Below are 24,593 nucleotides of genomic sequence, written 5' to 3'. Positions count from 1 at the left end.
AAATGGACATGAAGCAAGTAGCGAAGGTGCATCGTGAGGATCACAAAGGTGGAAACACATGAGGTATGGGCTCTTATGACTTCAGGAAGGCTTCTTGAAGCTCTTATAACTTCAGGAGGTAGGACTTCAGCAGAGGCTTAAACTGCAAGAGTTAACTAGAATAAAAGGAGCCGGGATGAGAAGGTTGAGGCTGGACAAAAGGAAGTCGAGTGTACAGAGAATGTTCCAGGCACAGGCAAGAGATGGGAGAGGATGCTGCCTATGTAGAGAAGAGAAGGCAAAGAACTGAACCTACATACAGACTTTAGAAGTACATGCTGTGTGCTTAGTCGCTCAGTCGTGTCCGACTCTTTGCCATGCCATGGACTGTAGCCCGCCAGGCTCCTCTGTCCATGGGGATTCTCCAGGCAAGAATACTGGAGTGGGTTGCCATGCCCTCCTCTAGGACATCTTCCCAACCCAGGGACTGAACTGCAGGCAGATTCTTTACCATCTGAGCTACCAGGGAGTACAATTTTCCAAAGTAAAGTTCATAACATTTTCTCTATGAAATGTCTGTCTTGAAATTAGACACTGATTACAAGCAATTAAGGCAAAGTTGAAGTGAAAGCTTTGGTATCTGTGATTTATTTCCCATTCCTGAGCATTTCCTCTTACAGGTTAATTCAATTCATTTCAATTTCAGAAATGTATCTGGGAAATGAACACACTAATACCATCACCTCACTCTAATTTGTTCCTGATGACTTTAGCTATTCCAGGCTGTTCTTCTTATGGTAACTTCATGAGACGGAGGGGATAGAAATGACTACCACTTACCTGATTGTTCTTGTAACATGTTGTCTTCAAGGAAAACATGCTGAAACAGGCTCCTCTGTAGGGTAGTTAAAGACAGTTTTCAGTGGCCTAACACTCAGGGATCCTTAGGCAGGTTCTCCATCATTGGAGAAAAAGCATTGTTGTTGTTTAGTCACTTGGTCGTATCCGACTGTGAGCCTGTGGACGCAGCACGCCAGGCTTCCCTGTCCTTCACCATCTTCCAGAGTTTGCTCAAACTCATGTCTACTGAGTCGTTGAGTCTCACTGTAAAAAAGCACTGCAGTCACACCAAAAGATGTCCTTTTCATATTTCATATTCTTCTATTTCTTTCCCTCCACATGCAGCTTTGAACCTTATTCCTTGGTCCTTTCATTGAATCACTTCTCTCCAACCCCCTCGACCTCTGCTTTCAATTTTGCATCTGCTACAACAAAACACCATAAGAAATGGCCTAAAATCACTTACTTCAACCTTCCTTTATGAAGTGGCTTCACCTACTCAGACCAAAATACATTAAGCAGGTGAATCATATCCTCCAAATTTACAACCAGCCCTCATTCTTAAAAGCAGAAGAAGGTATGATTTCAGATGGATGCTCTGATGTAATCTTCTCCTTTGTGAACGTATGTGAAAGTGAAAGTGTTAGTCACTCAGTTGTGTCCGACTCTTTATGACCCCCTGGGCTGTAGCCCACCAGGCTCCTCTGTCCATGGAATTCTCCAGGCCAGAACACTGGAGTAGGTTGCCGTTTCTTTCTCCAGGGGATCTTCCCAACCCAGGGATTGAACCCAGGTCTCCCGCATTGCAGGCAGACTCTTTACCAACTGAGCCACCAGGGAAGCCTGTGAATGTATAAACCAAGGCACTGGATGAAAAGCAAAAGTAGTATTTTAGAGCGCTGTTACTGTGACTCTGGTTGGTTGTTTACCCTTCTGCATTTCTAATCCTATGCAGTCCAGAGTTGACTGTCCTTGATAAAATAAAAATCTACTTCTGAACTTAGTTCCAGTGAACTTGGTAAGGGCCCGGGACTAGTCACCCACAACAATAAGAGTGTGATAAGAGTGGATTCTAGACAATTCAGATGCCTTTACCACTTCTGCTTTTATTATTAAGTTGTCTTAGAATTAATAGTGTTATTGCTCTGTCAAAACCACAGTGAGATACCACATCACACCTACTAGGATGGCTATAATAATAAAAAATTAGGTGTTGGCAAGGTGAAGAAATTGGAATCATTGAACACTGTTGGTGGGAATATAAAATGATTTAGCTGCTATGGAAAAGGTAAGCACAGAATTACGTGACCCTGCAATTCTACCACTAAACATGTACCCAAAAGAATTGAAAACATACACTGAAACAAGTACAAACACACACAGGCTCGTAGCAGCCCCTGATACAACAGCCAAAAGGTAGAAACAACCCACACGTCCACAGATGGATGAATGAAAAGGAATGAGAGGGAATGCATTGATACGTTACAACATGAATGGACCTTTAAAATGTTACACTAAGGGGAAGAAGCCAGACACCAAAGTTCACATATTGTATGATTTCAGTTATGTGAAATCTCTACAATATATGAATTCGCAGAATCAGAATGCAGATTGGTGATTGCCAGAGGTTGGGGGAGGGGCATGGGGATAAATGGCTTAATGGGTGACGAGTTTCACTTTGCAGAGATGGAAATGTTTTGGAACTAGACAGAGATGATGGTTGTACAACTCTGTGAATGTACTGTGACAGAGTTGTTTACTTTAAAATGGTTAATTTTGTGTTATGTGGATTTCACCTCAGTAAATTTCTTTTTAATAAAAAAGAAAATATAATATATTGCCCTAGGGGGGAAAAAAAACAGTGACAAGTATAAAGTTTTATTGCTGAAAGAAACCTGCAAAATCAGTTAATTCAGACACTTCATTTTTACAGGTAAAGAACCCTTGCCTAAAGTCAAGAACAGAGTAAATGTCTTCCAGTTGTTTGTTTTCCTTGCACATTAGCTTTCTATTAGGAGGAAACATAATGAAGCTTATCTTTTGCACAACCTAAAAATGTTTTTTTTTCTTGAAAAACTGGAGAGAAATTTTAAATATTCTCTTCAGATTCAAGCATGCAGATTCACTACCCATTACACTGATACATCTGGAACACACACATTCAATGACTAATTTGAGTAAACTAGTTTTTCATATCAACTCTTGTTAACTTGATGCAAATGAATAGTTAATCCTCCTTGATAGAAGTGAGACAAGACAAAACTAAACTAATTCTCTTCATTTGGTTTTAGAATATCTTCTGGTCTAGATAATGCCCAAGACATTCACTTCAAACAAATTAAGAAAAGTCAGTCTCAAGTATTCTAATTCTACCCTCTCTCCCCCAGGGTCCTTCTCTATTTTCCTGGTTTTTCTCTCTCTCACCCTCTGCATTTCCCAAACCCAACTAAACTACTGTTTTTGTCAACTGCCCCCAAGAAAAATACACTCTTGCCTGGTGAAGAGCCAAGATACTAAAAAAGGAAACAAGTTTCTTAAAAAAACAAAAAACAGAAGAGTTCTTTGGTTGTCTTATCATATCTTAACCAACAATCACATGGTTGTCTTCACAATAAGTCACAAGCTAAAGCCTTCCAAGAATAAGCAGTTCAAAGTTTACCTTTCTTCTTTTATCTTTGCCAAAGACATGACCTTTCTCAAGCATCCTTTTCACAGAAGACATTTGCTTGCTAGGAAATTCCGCAAGACATGCTGGAAGAGAAACATCTGCTTTCCACATTCTGGACAACTGTAGTTGCTTTTGCAACAGAAACTTCAGTTTAAATCCAAGCCTTGTAACAAGGCAGTTGCCAGCATGACCAAGTGGCTGCAGCAAGGGATGAATTGGGGAGAAGAATACTGAGCCAATTCTAGGGTGTGGCCGTAACTGACATTTTATAGCAAATATAATGCCATTTTCCCCACAGCAAAATTCTACTAAAAAGAAACCAGAGGTAACTTCAGTAGCAGAGAAGGCAATGGCACCCCACTCCAGTAGTCTTGCCGGGAAAAATCCCATGGATGGAGGAGCCTGGTGGGCTGCAGTCCATGGGGTCGCTGGGAGTCGGACACGACTGAGCAGCTTCACTTTCACTTTTCACTTTCATGCATTGGAGAAGGAAATGGCAACCCACTCCAGTGTTCTTGCCTGGAGAATCCCAGGGATGGGGGAGCCTGGTGGGCTGCCATCTATGGGGTCGCACAGAGTTGGACACGACTGAAGTAACTTAGCAGCAGCAGCTGAGAATAATCCATAGGCATCCTGCTTTTCTCCTCTATAACTGAAAAGGTCTGTGGAAAGGAGGAAGATTTTTGCATGACAACAAAGAAAGTCATTTCTATTCCCCGAGGGGGAAAAAAAAACAACTTCAGTAAATATTTTTGGAGTACTGTGTTGATTTGCTAGGGTGGCCATGACAAAATACCAGGACTCGGTGGCTTGATTTAAACAATAGAAATTTATTTTCTCACATTTCCGGAGGCTGGAAGTTAGACATCAAGTTGTTGATGGATTTGGCTTCTTCTGAGGCCTCTCTGCCTGCGGACGGCCATCTCCTCCTTGTCTTCACAGGGTCTTCCCTCTGTGTCTGTGTCCTGAGCTCTTCTTTTATAAGGACCCAGCCACACTGGATTAGGGCTGTGTGCTGCGCTTAGTCCCTCAGCTGTGTCTGACTCTTTGTGACCCCATGGACTGTAACCCGCCAGGCTCCACTGTCCATGGGGATTCTCCAGGCAAGAATACTGCCAGGCCCTTCGCCAGGGGATCTTCCCACCCCAGGGATCAAACCCAGGTCTTCTGCTTTGCAGGAGTTGTTTTTTTTTAGCCAGCTGAGGCACCAGGCAAGCCCCATCTAGTGGCCAAATTTTAACTTAATTATGGGCTTCTCTGGTGGTTCAATGGCACCCCACTCCAGTACTCTTGCTGGGAAAATCCCGTGGACGGAGGAGCCCGGTGGGCTGCAGTCCATGGGGTCGCTAACAGTCGGACATGACTGAGCGACTTCACTTTCACTTTTCACTTTCATTCATTGGAGGAGGAAATGGCAACCCACTCCAGTGTTCTTGCCTGGAGAATCCCAGGGACGGGGGAGCCTGGTGGGCTGCCGTCTATGGGGTCGCACAGAGTCGGATATGACTGAAGCGACTTAGCAGCAGTAGCAGCTGGTGGTTGAGAGGGTAAAGAATCTGCCTATAAAGGGGGGGACCCAGGTTTGATCCCTGGGTCAGGAAGATCCCCTGGAGCAGGAAAAGGCTACCCACTCCAGTATACTTGCCTGGGAAATTCCATGGACAGAGAAGCCTGGCAGGCTATGGTCCATGCAGTCTCAAAGAGGTGGACCCCACTGAGCGACCAAGTGTGTGTGCGTGGACACATACACACACACATACACGTTGACTATAGAACATGTGTTGACTATAGACAATACTTAACTTCCAAATAGTCACATTGGATTAGGGTCCCCTCTAGTGGCCAAATTTTAACTTACTTAGCCTCTCTGAAGGTTCTATCTCCAAATACAGTCACATTCTAAAGTATTGGGGGTTTATGACTTCAACATACAATTTCTAGGGGGACACAACTAAGCCCATAACAAGTACATACCAGGTGCCAGGCGCTGAATACAAAGAGTAGCATTAAACACTGAAGAAAATTCTCAATATTCTGAAATGACCTATATGGGAAAAGAAGCTAAAAACTAGTGGCTACATGTTTATGTGTTAATATAATAGTACAACTGATACACTTTATGACAGAAACCAACACAAAGTTGTAAATCAACAATACTCCAATAAAAGGTGTAATTGGTTCTTTTTTCTACAGAAGCACCAATCTGGAAAGAAATGAATTATCTTTGCCTTTGATAGAAATGAACTATCTTCTCCTTTGAAGGTTCAGTTCAGTTCAGTTCAGTTGCTCAGTCGTGTCTGACTCTTTGCGACCCCATGAATCGCAGCACGCCAGGCCTCCCTGTCCATCACAAATTCCCGGAGTTTGCTCAAACTCATGTCCCTTGAGTCGGTGATGCAAGGAGGTGGCAAATGCGGTTCTGGAATGGATTAATTTTCAAAATAGTGAGTTGCACTGCCTGCTGGAAATGAGCTCTGCCAGAGGAAGCACTTTCAGGGAACATCTACGGTCGCACCCACCCACACAGGCTCACACTCACACTCAGGAGAAGCTCCAGGGTGACTCACGTGGGTCCTGCTTCAGTCAGCCCAGCCCTCAGGGGTGCGGCCACAAGTCTGATGACTCCTCTTTCAGACAGAGACTCTTCCAGGCAGGGCAAGTCACAGGATTGCTGCCTTCAACTCTGGGACAAGGTTCTCCCGGCAAATCTGGCTAGTTGGGTTTGCATCCAGCAATAAGGAAAACCACACGCCCTTGAAGGGCAACTTTTCAAAATTCGTTTCAAGCCTGACATTTCATGTCTCCTTGCAAGGGAATAAAAATGCCAAGAATGCCCCACTCCTTTAGGAACATAATCTTTTTAATGAAAAATGAGTTGTCTAATTTGCTATTCAGAAGGCATATAATTGGCTCCGCATGGTCATAGTAGCTCTTTCTATTCTCTCCAGAAAGCTAAGAAGCTAAAAGTTCTGGGCTTTCAGTTGATTCCTTTCTATCTCTAGGCACCATTTCATGGCGATCATTTTTCCATCAGATGTTTCTCATCTCACAGCCTCATGATCTATTACTCTGTCTTTGGTTTCTACTCTGAGGATATCATTCATTTCTCAATTCTGCTTAGTCCTAAGAGTTATTTTTACTTGAATAAGTTATATAATCTTTTCCTGTGATCAAGTACGTCAGGATCACACTGTACTTAAATTCTAGGATGTTGAGGACAGCATCACGCAGGGGAAAGTGGGTTGTTCGTGGAGCCAGATTCACAGAGGTAATTTGCCCTTAGCTGACAGAGACTATAGACTCAAGTCTCGGGGCCTTGAGCAGGCAAAGATCTGCTTCTGGGGTCTGGAAACTGAACTTTCCAAGCCTACAAGTTGTCATAGGCAGAAACAAGCCACTGAGCTGCCCACAGTGAATGAGAACTGGAGTAGAAGCTGGCTGCCATGATACCTGTATTAGGGAGCAGACAAAAGGAGGAGGGATGTTATTTCATCTAAGCACAGAGTGTAGGGAGTATTCCTCCAAGGATTACAGAAATCCTTGCACTAAAAAGTGGATGCTTGTACATGCAGACAAGAGCATTTAGGATACAATGCCAGGAGGAAGGTAAAATTTGGGAAAGCTGTGGTTGACAGGCAAGACTTGGAAAAGTTAGCTTGACTTCCTTTCTTCTCCCTTTCTTTTGGGCTAAATTTTCTCATAATGTTTCCACTCTTAGGGTTTTCCTACCAATTCAACTTGTCAACACACTCCATCAGTCCCTCTTTCCTTCTATTAATCCATTATCTTTCAATCCAGGTAAACGCCTTTACTATCCAGGTACCAGTCACAAATCCCATTCTAAGCCTACTGTATTCATGATACCCTATTCAGTTTGAACATATTTTTCTTCCTATTCCTGTGCCTTGGTTTATGTAGACATGTTTAATTACAAATGTTCTTTCCAAATGATTTTATTTCTTCCTTTTGTTTGAGAATTATCAGGATTTCCTATGCCTCATTTCTTCTCCCTGTCACCCCACTGACTTTCACAGAAATAGGTTTTACGCTTCCATCTGAGCCTTTTTTTATTCCTCTCTCAAGTGTCTCTGCTCTTAGTCCTCTAAATCAAGTCCATGAATCACAGGTTATCTCAGGCCCTCTGACACCTGACCCCTGGATAGTAGCTCAGACTCTGGTCTCCCACACTAAGATTGACTGCAGACTCTGAGCCAGGATTCCCTGGCCCTGAAAATCACAGGATGGACTCAACTGTCTGCAGCTGTATTTCTTCTCACACTCGTCTTGACCACCCACAGGGAGAAGTTGCAGAAACAGATGGCCTGTCTTAGAGATCACCTGGTACTCAGAATTTCTTGTGTGGAACTGCATATTACAGGGAAAAAAAAAAAAAGCAAAACATCTGAAGCTCTGAAAACTCATGCAGAGATCTCTCAAAATACCAGACAGTATAACTTTTAAAAACTATGAATCACTATGTTGTACACCTGAAACTTATATAATACTATACATCAACTATACATCCAAAAAATAAGTTTAAAACCAGACATGTTGTTTGCAGCACAATTTATTATGTGGTCATAGTATTCAGGCACATTAATAGGTACTGACAACTCCACTGTAACCTCTTTTAAGACAAAGCAACCCAAAAATAAAGCGTCAAAATGTGCAAAAGTAATAAATATCAAACTCTCTGATCTAAAATGTATAAATATAAAATATCAGTCATTTCTGGAAACATCTTAAGAAAATCCGGCAACCACGGGTCCATGGATAAGTGTCTGGCATGGAGGGTGCTAATATTCTGAACGTTATCACCTCAGATCCAGCACAATTATCTTCATGTCTTTCACCAACACATGTCTGCATACCTAGGAAAGAAAGACCGGCTTTAGTTCATAATGTTTGACATGATTCTCTCTAGAGGAGGAGCATGAATTTCCTGATTTAAAAATGTTCCTAATTTTGAAAAATATTTCCACTCAAAACAAACATAATCATATATACTCATTTTCAACAGTAAGGAAATATTTATAGAAGGTGCCAAGTAGTGTTCATGTTAAATAAATCCTAACTTCAAAATCATGTTTCTCTGATGTCTCAGACAGGGAACGGCCAAGCAAACAGAAAAAGATGTATTCAGATAATGTTACTCTGGAGTTATACGAAGCTTATCAAAAAACAGGATTACAGTTTTCATTGAACTGTAATTTCATTAGTTATGAAAAACTAATATGGTTGTATCAAGCAGAAATAATTCAAGACACATTTAATCTCATTTTCTTTAATAATTGCTTGCTTTTGGGGACTCCAAAGAAAACTATAATTGTTTAAATATATATAGACACACATATATACAGTGATGGAAAGGAAACTTTATATGTAATCAACTCTGCTACAGAAATACTCTTTTTTTGTAAATAAAATAATAATGACAAAACATCAGAAGGAAATACAAAGATTTTGATTAAGTTTTTGAGATAAGGAAATTCTAAACTAAGCAATAAAGGGTTTTATCCTATATCATATTGCTACTATTTCCCTCTTAAAAAACAGAGGCTTATTTGTTTTATAACAAGATTCATACCTTTTAATCTTCATCTATTTCACCCTGCAAACTCCCTACCCTCTGTCAACCACCCATTTGTTCTCTGTATCTATTACTCTGTTTTATTTCTGCTTTTCAGACTCCACATATAAGTGAAATCATATGGTATTTGTCTTTCTCTGTATGACTTATTTCACTTAGCATAATACCCTATAGATTCATCCATGTTGTTGCAAATGACAAGATTTTATTTTTTTATGACTGAATAATATTTCACTGTGTGCATGTGTTTGTGTGTGTGTGTGTACATATACAACATCACATCTTTTTAAGCCACAGGGGTGTAATATACAGCATAAGGAATATGGTCAATAATATTGTAATAATTTAGTATGGAGACAGATGGTACTAGACTTACCCTGGTGATCATTTCATAAAGTATGAAAATGTTACTATATTGTACAACTGAAACTAACATATTACATCAGCTATATTTCAACTTTTAAAAAAAGGAAGGGGTGAAAAATAAATGCTGTATACAGAAAATAATCAACATTGTCTACTACTCACACTGAACAGCCTGGGGTCCTTGGTGTGTGGATGAAAGCCCTTCTTTTTACAAGCAGAAACCTCAAGCATGCCAGCGTCAGTGAGCCTGAAGATGCCGGTGCTAAATTTTAGGGAAAAAAGGTACAGAAATTAAGGGCTTTGCAGATGTTTTATTTGAATGGCACATGCATACATATTCCTCAAATGGAATGGAGAAAGAAACTACAAACTATAACCTTTACAGTTTTTTTTTTCAGATCAATATTGTGCTGGCGGCCTAGAGGAAGACCGGAGAGACCAATGCTAATGCCAAGCGCCGGAAGGACGGTAAAGGGGCAGTGGGAGACCTTAGAGGAAAAGCCAAGACCCCATGGGAAGAAATTACAAGTGACGGATATTTCTACTATAAAGTGACCAGCATACTCATTTTACTGCACTTCCCTCACAGCCCTTTAATGATACTGCGTTTTTTACAGTGAAGGATTTGTAACTTTTCATTAAGCAAGTCTACTGGAGCCATTTTCCCAAGAGCATCTGCTCACTTCAAATTTCTCTGTCACATTTTGGTAATTCTCACAATACTTCAAATTTTTTTCATGACTGTATTTATTATGGAAAAGCATGACCAGTGATCTTTCTCTGACTTGGTGAAGACTCAGATGATAGCATTTCTGAGCAATATGGTTTTTTAAAAATTTTAAAATGTACAGTTTTTTAGACATAATGCTATTGCACATTTAATAGACTACAGTGTGAACCAAAGTTTTATGTGCACTGGGAAACCAAAACATTCATGTGACTTGCATTAGTTGCTTTATAGTGGTGGTCTGGAACTGAATCTGCAGTATTTCTAGAGTATAACTAATATTTATACAGCCACAGCAAATATGTATTGAGTGCTGGCTATAGTTCCAGGCACCATGCTAAGCCCTTTACATAAACTATCATCTAGGTTCGCCTTCACGTTAATCTGTGATGGGCAGGTATCAGGGATCTGACAAGACTGAGGCTCACAGTGGTTGCTAATCAAGCTGGGATTCCAATGACTGACTCCTCTGCTCATAACTGTGCTGCAATAATCATTGTCCCCAAGACTTAAGAAGATTTTGGAGATAATTAAGCTAAATCTGGAAATTTTCTTTCTTTTTTTATTGACCACTCTGTGTGGCAAGAGGATCTTAGTTCCCTGACCAGGGATTGAACTCATGCTCCCATGAATGGAAGTGTGGAGTCCTAACCACTGGACCACCAGGGAATTCCCTGAGCTGGACATCTTCTCACAAAAGAAATCATACAACAGAACTAAGATCCCAAACGGCAACCTGAAACAACATCTGGTTTATCCACTTCAAGGTCACATTAACTAAAGAAAGAATTCCATGGTAATTCTACCATGGAAAGGATCTTAGAAAGCAAAAGACTGCAGAGCTACACATATTTAGAACCCAGCAGGAACCAATCTCTTTTCCCTAAGGGCATGGTGTACCTGCTTATCCAAGGACTTCAACCTGGTGTGTGGACACACCCAGCAGCCCCAGATGAAACCTGACTTAAACCCTCTCAAGTTACACTTACTCTTTATGCTTTGGTGAACAGACGATGGCAATGGCCTCTGGCAACATGAGCTGATAGGAACAGTGAGTGTGGAGATCAACACTGGATAAGAATGCAGTTTGGGTTGGATGTGTCTATAAAAAGAAAAGAAGACAATCTTACTGAACAAGCAACAGATAAGTCTTAGCCAAAACCAGAGCCCATTCCAAGAAAAAACTCTAGCTATTTGCTCTTTCTTTTTTACCACCATGAATCAAATAAGGATTTTGAAAAATGTCTTACTGACATAATCCTTCCCTTCATACATCTATGGAATAACTATGACTTTGAAAAGAGACTCTTGGGAGTGTTTATGTACTTTCTGCTTATTGGGAAAGATAAAACTGGAGATTTGCCAGAGGCTTTAAATAGATCCTCATTTAATCATTGCAACTAATCTGGGAGATACTTATTATTAACATCTCAGTTTTATGTATAAAGATTCTGAGGCTCCTTTAAGTAACTTGCCTGCAAGGGAACAGAACCTCAACGGCAAGATACTTAAGATATGAAACTGTGGACACAGAAGGAAAATTCTTGCTAAATATATCCCGCTATGCTGGTGTCCCTTCATGGATCTCTGCCCCCTACAATAAGAGAAAGGAATTCTTGGAGCTGTTGAAGATGTTTGGCGCTCATCTTGCATGATGAGAAGAAAGGGGAGATTATAAATTAAAAGAACTATCTTCTGGGTTTTGGCTATATATGGAAGTGTTTATGAGAGGCAAATCAGAAGTCTATATTTGACTACAAAAAATACATGCATTCATAATGATTTTTAAATTCACAATAAACTCCAACCACATTCAAAAAGGAATGTGACCACTTAAATCACGAATCCAAGGTGGTATTCATGCTGGGTCCTGGCTTCCTCACTTACTAGTTGTATGACACTGCGAAAATTCTTTAACATCTTCATACCTATGTCATCAGTTGTAAAATAACGATAATAATGATTTTCTTCATGGGATTACTATGAAAATTAAATGAGACAACCAATGTAAAATTCATAGAACAGTGCCCAGTACACAGAAAGGTATCAAAATCATTAGCTGTTATGATTGTTGTTATTGCCATTATAGTTATTTTAATACTGTTATTATTAATTCAAGGGCACAGACTTATACAAATCACTTCATGTCTTTGCATATAACTATGATCTTTGGATGAAATGCAAGATTTAAAAACTCCTCTCTATTTAACAGAATGAAAGTAAAATCCACTGATATCTATTTACAGAGAGATACATGTTGTGCAAGGAAAAAATAACTCTTGCTCTGCAAAGACATAGATCAACTGAAGAACAGAAATGATCTTAACTTTTAAACCCAAATCTTTTTGTTTTGGCTGCAGTGGGTCTTCCTTGCTGCATGCGGGCTTTCATTCACTGTCGCGTGCAGGCTTCTCATTGTGGTGGCTTCTCTTTTTGGGGAACACGGGCTCCAGGCCTGAGGGATTCAGCAGTTGCGGCACTCAGGCTCAGCAGTCGCGGTTCACGGGATCTGGAGCTTGGACTCAGCAGCTGTGCTGCACAGGCTCAGTTACTTGACAGCCTGTGGGATCTTCCCAGACCAGGGATCGAACCCAGGTCCCCTTCATTGGCAGGCGAATTTTATCCACTGTACTACCAGGGAAGTCCTAAATCCCAAGTCTTTAGTGAAGGCATGAGAGAAGGCAGTCAGTAGCCCCAGTGGATCAATGAGGGAACCTGGAAACAGGAGGCTAGGAGTCCTGACCAAGGGCACATAGTAATTTCCATGTGATGACAGGACTGCAGTCTCCTCTGCTCTCCTGAATTACAGAACACCGGAAGCTTGGTGACTGTCTGTCTGTATGTGTATGTTGAGGTGTGTGTGTGTAGACATGGATATGTGTCTTTCCACGACTAAATACTTCTCTATAAAGCAAGCAAAATAAAAGGTGTCTCCTTCTCAGTCTTCGGTGAGACGACTTGTTCCTACCCCAGGCCCAGTGTGAGACTGGATGGAAAAATGTTCACCAAATAGGGAAACCATGGATAGCAAAAGTACTGTATCATCACCAATAGCAATCGCTTCAATATTCTGGGTCCCTAGAAGAAAATGTGTTGAGAAATTCACTGACATATGACGTCCATTAATATGTCCCTATTTTATGGAAGAAAAGCTGATGCTGAGATTGCTTAAATCACTTGCCAACATTCCTACAGCGAATTCTTAGCAGAGCTAAGAATCTCATGTCTTTTGATTTATAAGCCCTGTCCTACTTCTATGGTGGCTTGGTAAATGTTGGAACACAAATTTTTGGTCCCACTCCGTGGCTATATATGCAACGGCACAAATATCTGTGGTCTGTAGGGGAGGTATTTATACAATGGAGTGTATGGTCCCTATTTGACAAGTACAAACATTGTTTAAAAGAAACACTTTCAGAAATTTTCTTAATCTACTTTAGACCCATAACCAATGGAAAAGGAATATTAATAATTGTCTAATCACATTAGACAGATAAAAATCTGCCTAGGCCTCCATTAGACTACATAAAACCATCAAGACAAGCCAACCTGACTTCCAAAAGTTTCTCTTTTAACTTGGAATGGTAGGAAAAAAAGCATACTTATAATAGGCCTCTCCAAATCCAGATCTGACAGATTTAGACACTGCCTCACATTGAAGAAAATGCTTTAATATGATGACATTTATTACACTTGGAAAAATTAAAAATAATAAATTATTTCAATTAAGCTGAAATTCCTCCAGGAGGAAAAAAGCCTTACACACACACACACACACACACACACACACACACACACACACACAAACCAACAACAACCTAAAACCCAAAAGGTCGAACATACATGGATCCACCCCAGAGTGAGGAGATCATGTTGATCCTGAACACTGAATAATTCTTCCACATTCTCCACGTCACAATAGTCTGGGCCCGCAGACTGCTTTGGCACTATTAAGTGGGTAATAGTAAATTCATTATGTGTCTGAAAAACAAAGAGCAAAGAGAATAATAAACACCTGACAGAAAAAAATAAAAAACCTGAGGAGGAACTGTAATGTTTTAATAAGACTAGAAAGTACCCACCACTTACATCATCCTCCTCCCACCCACATAATTCAAAAGCAAAGGCCCAGACTTGAAAATGGATCATTTACCAAAAACTTTGAGAGTCAACTGTTTGGCACTTGAAACCCATTTTCACAACAGAAAGATGTATCATAAATAGGAATCAGTATCCTGGGCTGGTCTCTGGAAGTTTAGATAGTAAGTAAAACGCTGCATTAGAACTGCCATAGAAAAATCAGAATAAAATAGCAGCAGGTTTCTCTGGAAGGGGAGATGGTCATTAAATAATTTTGTGGTTTTGTTGAAGGACAATTTCTAATGGTTTGTGAAGGTTGATGGTCTTTCTTACTATTTAATTCCACCTGAAGACTTACGACTTTCTTTTACAATTGGAGAGAGAGATTCACGGGGATTTTCCATAATTAAGACACTGTTTTGGAGAGGCAATTAGATAAAGGGGAAGAAAAAAATCTTTTATCCCTTTGTTGTTGTTCAGTCACTAAATCACGTCCGACTCTTTGCGACCCCATGGACTGTGGCACTCCAGGCCTTCCTATCCTTCACTATCTCTCACAGTTTGCTCAAACTCATGTCCATTGAGTCGGTGATGCCATCCAAATATCTCATCTTCTGTGACCCCCTATCCCTCTTTTATCCCCTTAGGTAAAAGATAAAGAGTTGAAAGGAAGAGGGTTGTAGTGATAGGATCCTCAGGTAAGAGATGTTTGTTCAGTGAGGAGCTATCCCTCCTTGGACAACACCATCCTGTCTCTTCTCTCAGGACACTTCTGCAAACTGGGCACTGTTCCTCTGGCTTTGATTATAACACTTCCCTCCACCCCAGCCCCTCCTTTCATGGCTAACTTTATGTATTCTAAACATATGTAATGTAAACATCACCTTTCAAGGGAAGCCCTTCTTTTTTAAAAAAAATTTTTGAAATCATTTATTTATTTTAATTTGGCTGCACTGGGTGTTGGTTGCTGCATGCGGGATCTAAGTCCTTCTCCAGGGATCGAACCCAGGCCCCCTGCACTGGGAGTGCAGAATCTTAGCCACTGGACCACCAGGGAAGTCCCAAGGGAAGTTCTTCTTGACTTTCCCCCATACACTTTCCCACAATACCCTACACTTCCACTGAGAGCACTCAGCTCCATTTATAATTAATCATCTGTCTGGTTCTTTATAAGCATCATATAGGTATCACGTGGCAAGACTGTGGCTGTTACAGGCTTCTGAATGCCAACACCTAGGGCAGGGCCTGTGAATATTTGTTTGATGAAGGGGTGAATGAAGAATGAAAGAATCAATCAAACTAAGTACAACATGTGGTCTTGGGGAAGACGCATCCATAGCATACTGCCCCCCTGCAGGGCAAAGAAGGCAGCTGTGGGGAGGAAATGACAGGTTATTCTGTGCTTATCTTCTCTGCTTCCTCTGCCCTGGAGGAAACCATGAGGACACAGCACTGGAATACAGTTGGAGAATGTGTGTTGAATGAAACATATCATTAAATAACAGTCCTCAAGTAAATGTTTAGGAATGAAAATGTGCCTGGATTCAGAAATATAAACTGATACGCCAAAGAGAGTATATCTTTCTTGAAGTAGAAAACTAAATGCATCTTCTCTCTTTTATCTCCTTCTGGTTTGACATTGTCTTTCATCATTTATTTCTGATAAAATCTCCCAAACTTAAATATGACCGGTGCTACGTGATTGCGGTTTGCTGAAACTACTGCTTTAAAGAAAACAACACCCCCCTAGCTTTATTCTTCACATATCTGAAAAAGGGTGGCAAGATTATCACTGCCACAGATACAAGCAAGTTGAGTTAATTATAGGAATGCATGCTAAACTAACAATTGCAAGGGAAATCTGATTTAGAAAACTAGACAGTTCTGGAAATCTGAAAACTCCCCTTTATCTAAACAAAGACTTAATTTACAGTGTGATTAGTTCTTTACGACAAACTTAATAGCCTCCCTGAGATTTTTTTATTTTATTTTTTTTTATTAGTTGGAGGCTAATTACTTCACAACATTTCACTCCCTGAGATTTTGCAATCCATTTTCTAGAAGGATAATTCCATTAATGACAGTGGTTTTATCACATTAATCTATATACAGGTTATTTCATAATGACACTGAGGATGTTTTTGTTCTGCTCAGCTTATCACAAGAAACCCAGTTCTACTGACAGTATCCTGTGCAGAGAAGACATGAAACACAGTCCATACCAGCTTTCCACAGAGTATTCCACAGGTTTCTATTCCCCTCACTGTATTGGATTCTGCCAGCAGCAGAAATCTGTGGCAAAGATCTCTTGATAAAACGACGCATCTCAGTCCTTCAACCACTAAATCTAAGAAACAGAAAAGGGAGAAAAAGCTAAAAAAACAAACCTTACATCCCATCCCTCAAGTGACTACAGGTAAATATAAATTCTAAAAATCAAATTATCTGGTGCTCGCCTTCCTGCATTTTATTTTAAAACTTATAAAAGTGAACAATGACCAGAAGGAAGGTAGAATTACCCTTTGCATATAGATTATTTATAGGTAAGTGGGAAGGTACAAGCACTTTTACATCTTGGGGTCTTAGATCAACTGTTCACATGCATGTGTTGTTTTCACTTGGCACAAAGCGCAGAGGCTGCAGACAATACATCTCATATTCTATAAGCCTTAGGATATTCTTTTTTCGTGTTTGCCATGTGTTGCTTATATCTTATGGAAGTTGGTCATCATTAAGTAATAGCACTGTGTTTTCAGAAATAACTGGCAGTAGAGTAATTTATAGCACGACTGCTTATCATGTCTTTCCAAATAAAAAGAAATACAAACTCCATCTGACAGCGTTGGCTGGGAAATTTTCCCACTTGGTTTTGGAAACCTGCCAGCACTGATGTCAGAGTCCCAAGCAGCACTAATTCTTGGCAGAGACACCTAATCCATTGGGAGGTTAACCACCCATGTGCGCGGATCTTCCTGGGCCAGGGAAATGCTAAATATTTACATTTACCAACTGAGCAAACTTCTGGACAAACAAGTTTGCCAGCATCTTCTTTCTTCTCCAGTGTTAAGTGTTTACCTTGGAGGATTTAGGTGTTTCTTGATTAAAATACATGAATGAAAAAAAATGCTCAGAATTTTTCTCTTCTAAAATATCTGTACCGTGATCAAATATAATCTTGTTTATTATGCCGTCTCTGCTCTGCCAGGGGGCAAATCACATTTCCTGAATGTTAAGGTTACATATAGCAAAAGGCAGACGACACAAGTCATTCACACCACATCAACCAGGGGAACTACCACGGCTCATGATAAAATGAGTAGACCCTGCCCAGATATCACAGAAATATGGTTCCATAGCGAACAGACTTGTGGACACAGTGAGGGGAAGGAGAGGATGGGACAAATTGAGACAGTAGCACTGAAACATATACATTACCATATATAAAATTAGATAGCCAGTGGTAATTTGCTGCTCAAATTTGGTGCTCTGTGACAACCAAGAGGGGTAAGATGGGGTGGGAGGTGGAAAGGGGGGCTCAAGAAAGGGGGACATATGTATACCGATGGCTGATTCATTGATGTATGACAGAACCAACACAATATTGTAAAACAATTATCCTCCAATTAAAAACAAATAAATTTTAAAAAATGAAAAACAAACCCCAAAAGAGGTGATTCCATGTCTTGTGGGCATGTCTCACTTACTCTGAACAGCATTTAAAGTCGCAGCTGGCTTTAAGGCCCTGTTGACGGGAGGTGAGTGGCCAGCACAGCTGGTTGCATCACTTTTATTAGACTGATCTGCAAGTACATTCAGCAAGGAATTGTTCTGGCGTGTGGAAAAGCAGGAGAAAGCACTGCCATCGATCTGCTCTGACAGTGCCGGGGTTTCCTGGCTTCGCAGCTGACTCCGGGCTAATTCCTGACTCCGGGCTAATTCCTGCTTCTTGAGCTGATCTTCAAAAATCGAAAACTGCTCTGACTCCAGCTGCTGCTGACGCATCTGGGCGATCCTCTTCCTTTCTGCCTCGATCAACCTCTGATGCTCCAGTTTTTTGAGGATTTCAGCTTTGTATTTGTTCTAGAAAATGTGGTTGCCACAGGAAAAGGTTAGTTTCCAGGCCAAAAACATCAAAGTGGAAGCAGAAGCTTTCAAGCTTCCAGCAGACACAGCTAGATACTCCCACATGCCCACAGGGACACTACTGAGATGACCAGAGAAATATATAACATAGTGGCAAAAGCCCCTTAACCTGATTTCAGGAGCAGTTTGGAGTCCACTCAAATTTTACCAGAGACGAGACAGGATAATCAAGTTCCCTCCATCCTCCTTTGCTTTTAAATACTAGAAAATCAAAGTCAGGACTGTCTGCATAGCCTGGCTGATCAGACCGTTTCACAGAATGTTCATATTACCCTAGACTGCACTGTCAAGTATAGTAGCTACTAGCTACATGTGACGATTGAAATTTAATTAAAATGAAATGAAATCTGAAATTCAATCCCCCAGTCTCACTAGCCATGTGAGACTCCCACATCAGACAGCGCCAGAGAGAACACTGCCATCATCATCCAAAGCTCTTAGGGATAGTACCACCCTTGAACCTTTTTGCAACTGACTCTAGAAGTCATAGTGCTGGGACTTTATGGAGAAGGGGGTATTCCTAAAAAGTGGTTCTCAGAATGGGGTCATCATCTCTATCAGAACAAACTAATATGAGTTTTGTTAAAAATGATGATTCCCAAACTCCCCAGCCTTAACAAAAATATCTAGGCTTTATTAGGTCAGAGAATTAATCTTTAAGAAGCTTCCCAAATAATTCTGTTGAAAACTAGACTTTGGGAGCTACTAGGAGGCAAGGGCGAGGTGGGGGACACAGTTTAAAGCAGCACTTTATGTACACAAATCCCCTGGGTCTTGTTACAAGGCAGACCGGCATTCAGCAGGTCTAGGGTGGGGCCAGAGAATCTGCATTCTAACAGACTGCAGGTGATGTGACTGTTGCCTGCAGCAAAAGCTTATTGCTGTGTCTCTGTCTCCCAGACATAAAGGCTGCCATTCTATCCCCCCAAATATTTCTACCTGTCATATACTTGGGGTCCTATTGTGGACTATGAAGTAACTGGTGTCACCAACAGCACACCACAACTGCTGACGCTGTTCCTCCCAGAGCCAGAGGGGACTAGCGTTCACACTGCTAAGTAGGGAGGGGAACTTAACAGACTTTTCTCCCCCTTCCTGTTGTCCTGTCTGGGCCACCAAAATGACTTCAATCTTTCGCGTGTGTGCTTGCTAAGCCACTTCAGTCATGTCTGATTCTTTGTGACTCTGTGGACTACAGCCCGCCAGGCCCCTCTGTCCATGGGGGTTTTCCAAGCGGGAACACTCGAGTAGGTTGCCATGCCTTCCTCCAGGGGAATCTTCCTGACCCAGGTCAGGCAGGGTCTTTACCACTTTAACCCTTTCCCAGGGGCCACCTGGGAAGTCCCAATCTTTCACAGTTCAAATCAAATTATCACTGTCCACACTGGAGGGAATCTTCTGATTTCAACCTTCCTTCTGTTACTCAATGCAAACGGCTCACTCAAACCTACTTCCAGTGACACCAAAGGAAGTAGACAAGGCCTGTGACCATGTTCAGCGGTAACGAGACTGGACTGAACTGAGAATCAGTAATAGTGAAACTTTCAAAGCACATAAACACACAGTCAAGCAAAAAAGCAAGACAGAAGCTGTAAACCTTAAGAGTTCAAGTACTGAACTGGAATATCTTACAGACCGATCGGTCAATTTCTTCATTCAATGCCCTTTGATCTCAGACATAATTTTTCTTTTCACTCTCTATTTAATAAGAATCCAGAAGTCATCATCCTTTGATGATATGACTACATTTCACTCATATGGCTAGATATGACTCCATCTGGATGTTGTATTTATGTTATTATAGTAATTATAATATTTAAGAATATAATAACATAACATTAAAATATTTAAGAATCAATTAGGTACCTCAGAAACCATATACTGTTCTCCCTACCTCTCTTACTGCCTCCTTTCATTGCTAAAGAGCAGCCATCCGGCTCAAGCTCACACTGGCAAGAGGTGGTCAAAAAGCTCTGTTTATTCTTTTCCCCCAACTTTAAACTTCTAATTTTGTATTGGGGTATAGCCAACTAACAATGTTGTGGTAGCCTCCAGTAAACAGTGAAGGAACACTCTGGTTAAATTACTATAGAAAGTCTATTTTCTAATGCTTCACTTTATTAGGTCTTGTTGGGAAATAAAAATGACCACATCTTTGCTGCAAGTGCGTAACCTGGACATCAACATCAACTTTTTAATGTGTTTTCCATCACTGTTTCTTTAATTTTAACTTCAATGCATATAACATTTGAAAAACTCATGAAAATAAAATTCAAAAAAATATTTGCATAGAAAACAATCCATGAAATAAATGTACCAATTGAACTTACTTTGCTTTGCAAATATTCTTGGTATTCTACGTTATATTTCTTTAAAAGGTCCTTTTTCAATTCATCTGTCCTTGGGAATGCAATCTCCTTCAGTTTCTTTTAAAAATATATATATACATATTGATTAGTAGAATTTTCAGTATAGTCTTTCAGATCATCAGCTGAGAAAGAAAAACAGCTGGTATGTGTATTAGAAATCAAGACACCAATAACCAAACAGGAAGGTGGAAAAATCAATATTTTCTAGGGCTCCAAAATACAACTTTTCAGTAGAGAAGAGAAAAAATTACCCCCTTTGTAAGACCTTTATTGACGCCACTGGTTAGGTAAGCATTTTGTATAGGTAGGCACCTCATTTTCAGTAGTGGATTTGTAACTGCACATTCCATGGTTTGTAAATTATATGGCATCATAGTTAAAGGGACACTGGAAAACACGGTAAGTAGAGATTCCCTAGGCTTAACAGACTGTAAAAAGCAGTTGAGGCACCTTTTATAAAAATGTAGACCCCCAGGCCTAACCCCAGAGTTACTGAATCAACATATTCAGAGAAAGGATTGGGATCTGTATCTCAGACAACTTCTCAGTGATTCTTGATGGCAGGAAAATACCACCCAAGTACCGACACCAGCCTTAGTAGAGATGAGGAAACAAAGGCTCAGAGAGATCAAAAGGCTTGTCCAGCGTCATACAACTGACTGATGGCCTCCTTATGACTAAAATCCAAAACTCCTAACTCTAGCTAAGCTCTTCCATTAAAATTTCTGTGCTCTTAATCTTTTGTTATCCATCGATCCATTTATTCAATGAGCACAAACAGAAAATGTATATGCTTTTGGAGAATTTATTTTCTCTGTAAGTGAAAATAAGAATAATCCTAAATTAGAGTGGGCTTCTCACGTAGCTCAGTCGGTAAAGAATCTGCCTGCAATGTAGGAGACCTGAGTTCAATCCCTGGGCCGGGAAGATCCCTTGGAGAAGGAAATGGTAACCCACTCCAGTATTCTTGCCTATAAAATCCCATAGACAGAGGAGCTGGCAGGCTGCAGTCCACGGGGTTGCAAGAGTCGGACATGACTTAGCAACTAAACCACCACCACCAAATTAGAGTAAAAGAGTCACCTTGGCAGCCTAAGACCTTGGTTTCCATCCAGAACTTTCTGACATTAAATGAACAAGAGAACTGAAGGGAAATGTTACACAAAGGCTGGATAAGGAATGACCCTTCAGACAGTGTACAGAAATTTAACAATGTAGATGACCATTTGTGTTCTACTTACAGGCACCCTTAGGCCTGACATAACTGGTTGTTGTTGTTTAGTTGCTAAGTGGTGTCTGACTCTTGGTGACACCATGGAATGTAGCCCACCATGCTCCTCTGTCCATGGGATTTCCCAGGCAAGAATACTGGAGTAGGTTGCCATTTCCCTCTCCAGGGAATCTTCCTGACCCAAGGATCCAATCCACATCTCCTGCATTGCAGGAGGATTCATGACCAGAGCCACAAGGGAAGCCCGACGTAACTGGCTAAGAGAGTTTTTATTCCATTATGTGGTAAAATATTTTTGGAGAGTAATTTAAAATTTCATGTTGTGATTGACTTTGTGTACATTATCTCCATCATATAAAATCAACCCAAACTACTTAAGACAAATAAATGGAAAACATTGCTTAAATGTTATCTAAGAGGATATATTCTTAGCTAAAGATATTTGAAACTATATATGTAGCAAATATTGATGCTAAATAAATACACTTCAATAGTCTTCCTTTTCCTTCGGAATATTTCAGGTCACTCACTAAACACTTCATTGTCTAAGAGGTGAGTACTATAAGAAGAAAATGATTAGAACTTTGTTACTGCCTTGATAATCAACACTGATTTTCAAATAGGTATTAGTTGAGAATTGTATGGAATAACCAAAACCAGCCAAAATGATTGTCTTAAATAAGTATGGGGAAATAGACAACTGTTCTCTCAATCTCTGAGAGCAATTATAAAATAATACCTTCTTCATATCGTAAGATCAAGTGCATTCTTGATTTTTTTTCTTTTCTTCTCCCAGTTTTAAGTAGACATCCCACAGTAATGATGACTAAAGGTCTAAGAAGAGATCGAAATATCATAGCTAATGGAATGATTTTTTTTTTTTTTTGCACTGAAACTCTCGAGAGGATTAGACAGAGGAGGAAAGGAAAGGGATGAATCAATAATGGATACTTGGACTTGAACCTCCGGGAGAGTTGATCACTCAATACCTTCATAATATCTTGTTTTTCGGGTACTGCACATTGCTGGTAATCTCGATGGTTGGGAAGCTTTTCTACAAACAAACTGGAGAAAGAGAAAACACATCCTTAGAGTTATATGACAGAAAAAGCTCAGTGATGGTTTCTAATATAAGAATGAACCTCCTTTTCAAAAGGACATGGTTAATAACATTATTTATGTGAGCTCAGTCGTGTCCAACTCTTTGTGACGCTATGGACTGTAGTCTGCCAGGCTCTTCCTTCATGGGATTTTCCAGCCAAGAATACTGGAGTGAGTTGCCATTTTCCTTTTTATTTAACCTATATTCTTTCCATCTGCCATCAAAGGTTGGTATAAATATGATTTTGGCATTATGGAGGAGTTAAGCTCAGCAAACTAAGCACTGAGGTTAAGAGTGTTAAAGTCAGGATGCTCCCCAACAGATCACATCACTTTAGTTTTTCTCAGGTCTTGAGCACTTAACCCCACTAGAGCACCATTTTACTTGTGTATAGTGCTGGCAACACTGAGTACCACATGAAAATGTAAGAGTTTGGAAAGACGGATAAAAACACCTCTCACAGAAACAGATTCAAAGGGCCACTGATGAATCAGCAGTGCCATGGTGTGAAAGTCACTCAGTCGTGTCCAACTCTTTGTGACCCCATGGAATAGTCCTTGGAATTCTCCAGGCCAGAATACTGGAGTGGGTGGCTGTTCCATTCTCCAGGGGATCTTCCCAACCCAGGAATTGAACCCAGGTTTCCCACATTGCAGGAGGATTCTTTACCAGCTGAGCCACCAGGGAAGCCTGGCATGGTAGATATATGTGTATTAAAAACTCATATATGAAAATTCATAACTCAGATAAATGTCAGCCAGAATCCTTAGTGGATTAGGAGGTGCTAATTAATAGTTAATTATTCTTCATCACCTTTTCAGGAACAAGGGACAGTAAAAATGAAGGGAAATCCTTACAGCAAACCAGGTTCATTGTTTCCAGGTAAAGTTAAGATTTTGCTTCTACAAAGGCATGAAATTCTGTTTGTTTGTTTTTTTACCTCTTACTGATGTATCCTCAGCCTGTAGAATAGTGTCCATCTCATCATAATAAATGCCCAATAAATATTTGTTAAATGAACAAATGGCCCTTAGAGCAAATACTAGTTTTGATTATCATAGTAGCACCTTCTTCCTTCCTCTGAAATTGTTTAATTATTGATTTACCACAGACATGTTTCAATTAACTACTTAGTTTTTTATTGGCTGAAAGAGGCTAGGCGATACTGCAGTAACTGATGAACCTCAAAAGCTAAGGGTCCTAAAATAACAAATGTTTATTTCCCAGGCATGGTTGGTACCAGTATAAGTGGGATTTCTGAGACGGTTCAGATACTTGGGAACCCAAATTGATGCAGGATGGAAACCGATGGAGACCCTGGTATCTTATAGTTGCTCTGTTTGAAACATTGGTCAGGGAAAGAAAAGGGACTGGAGAATCACTAAGGACTTCTGATTGTTTCAGGTTGAAACTGATACATGTAATTTTCCTCCACATTTCATTAGCCAGAACTCCTTATATCTTCCTAACTGCAGAATGGCTAGGTCTCCTTTACGGA

General features: G+C 40.3%; 1 protein-coding gene across 7 annotated transcripts in view; it reads right to left on the bottom strand.

Moving 5' to 3' along the window:
* Window positions 1-8,038: 8,038 nt before the first annotated feature.
* STAMBPL1 (STAM binding protein like 1) overlaps window positions 8,039-24,593 on the bottom strand; it is a 49,975-nt gene continuing 33,420 nt past the window's right edge. For all 7 annotated transcript variants that reach the window (XM_061162122.1, XM_061162126.1, XM_061162124.1 and 4 more), the window contains 8 exons: window positions 22,983-23,058; window positions 20,724-20,819; window positions 17,955-18,330; window positions 16,473-16,597; window positions 14,014-14,151; window positions 11,160-11,272; window positions 9,606-9,705; window positions 8,039-8,358 (listed from right to left, as the gene is read on the bottom strand). In XM_061162122.1, coding sequence (XP_061018105.1) covers window positions 8,302-8,358; window positions 9,606-9,705; window positions 11,160-11,272; window positions 14,014-14,151; window positions 16,473-16,597; window positions 17,955-18,330; window positions 20,724-20,819; window positions 22,983-23,058 — 1,081 coding nt within the window. In that variant the 3' untranslated portion in view covers window positions 8,039-8,301. The remainder of the gene's footprint in view (window positions 8,359-9,605; window positions 9,706-11,159; window positions 11,273-14,013; window positions 14,152-16,472; window positions 16,598-17,954; window positions 18,331-20,723; window positions 20,820-22,982; window positions 23,059-24,593) is intronic.

The sequence above is a fragment of the Dama dama genome, chromosome 15 (assembly GCF_033118175.1).
Source record: "Dama dama isolate Ldn47 chromosome 15, ASM3311817v1, whole genome shotgun sequence".
In the NCBI taxonomy this organism is placed as follows: Eukaryota; Metazoa; Chordata; class Mammalia; order Artiodactyla; family Cervidae; genus Dama; species Dama dama.
The sequence above is the reverse complement of the archived record's forward strand: the minus strand, read 5'-3'. Positions and strand labels throughout refer to the sequence as shown.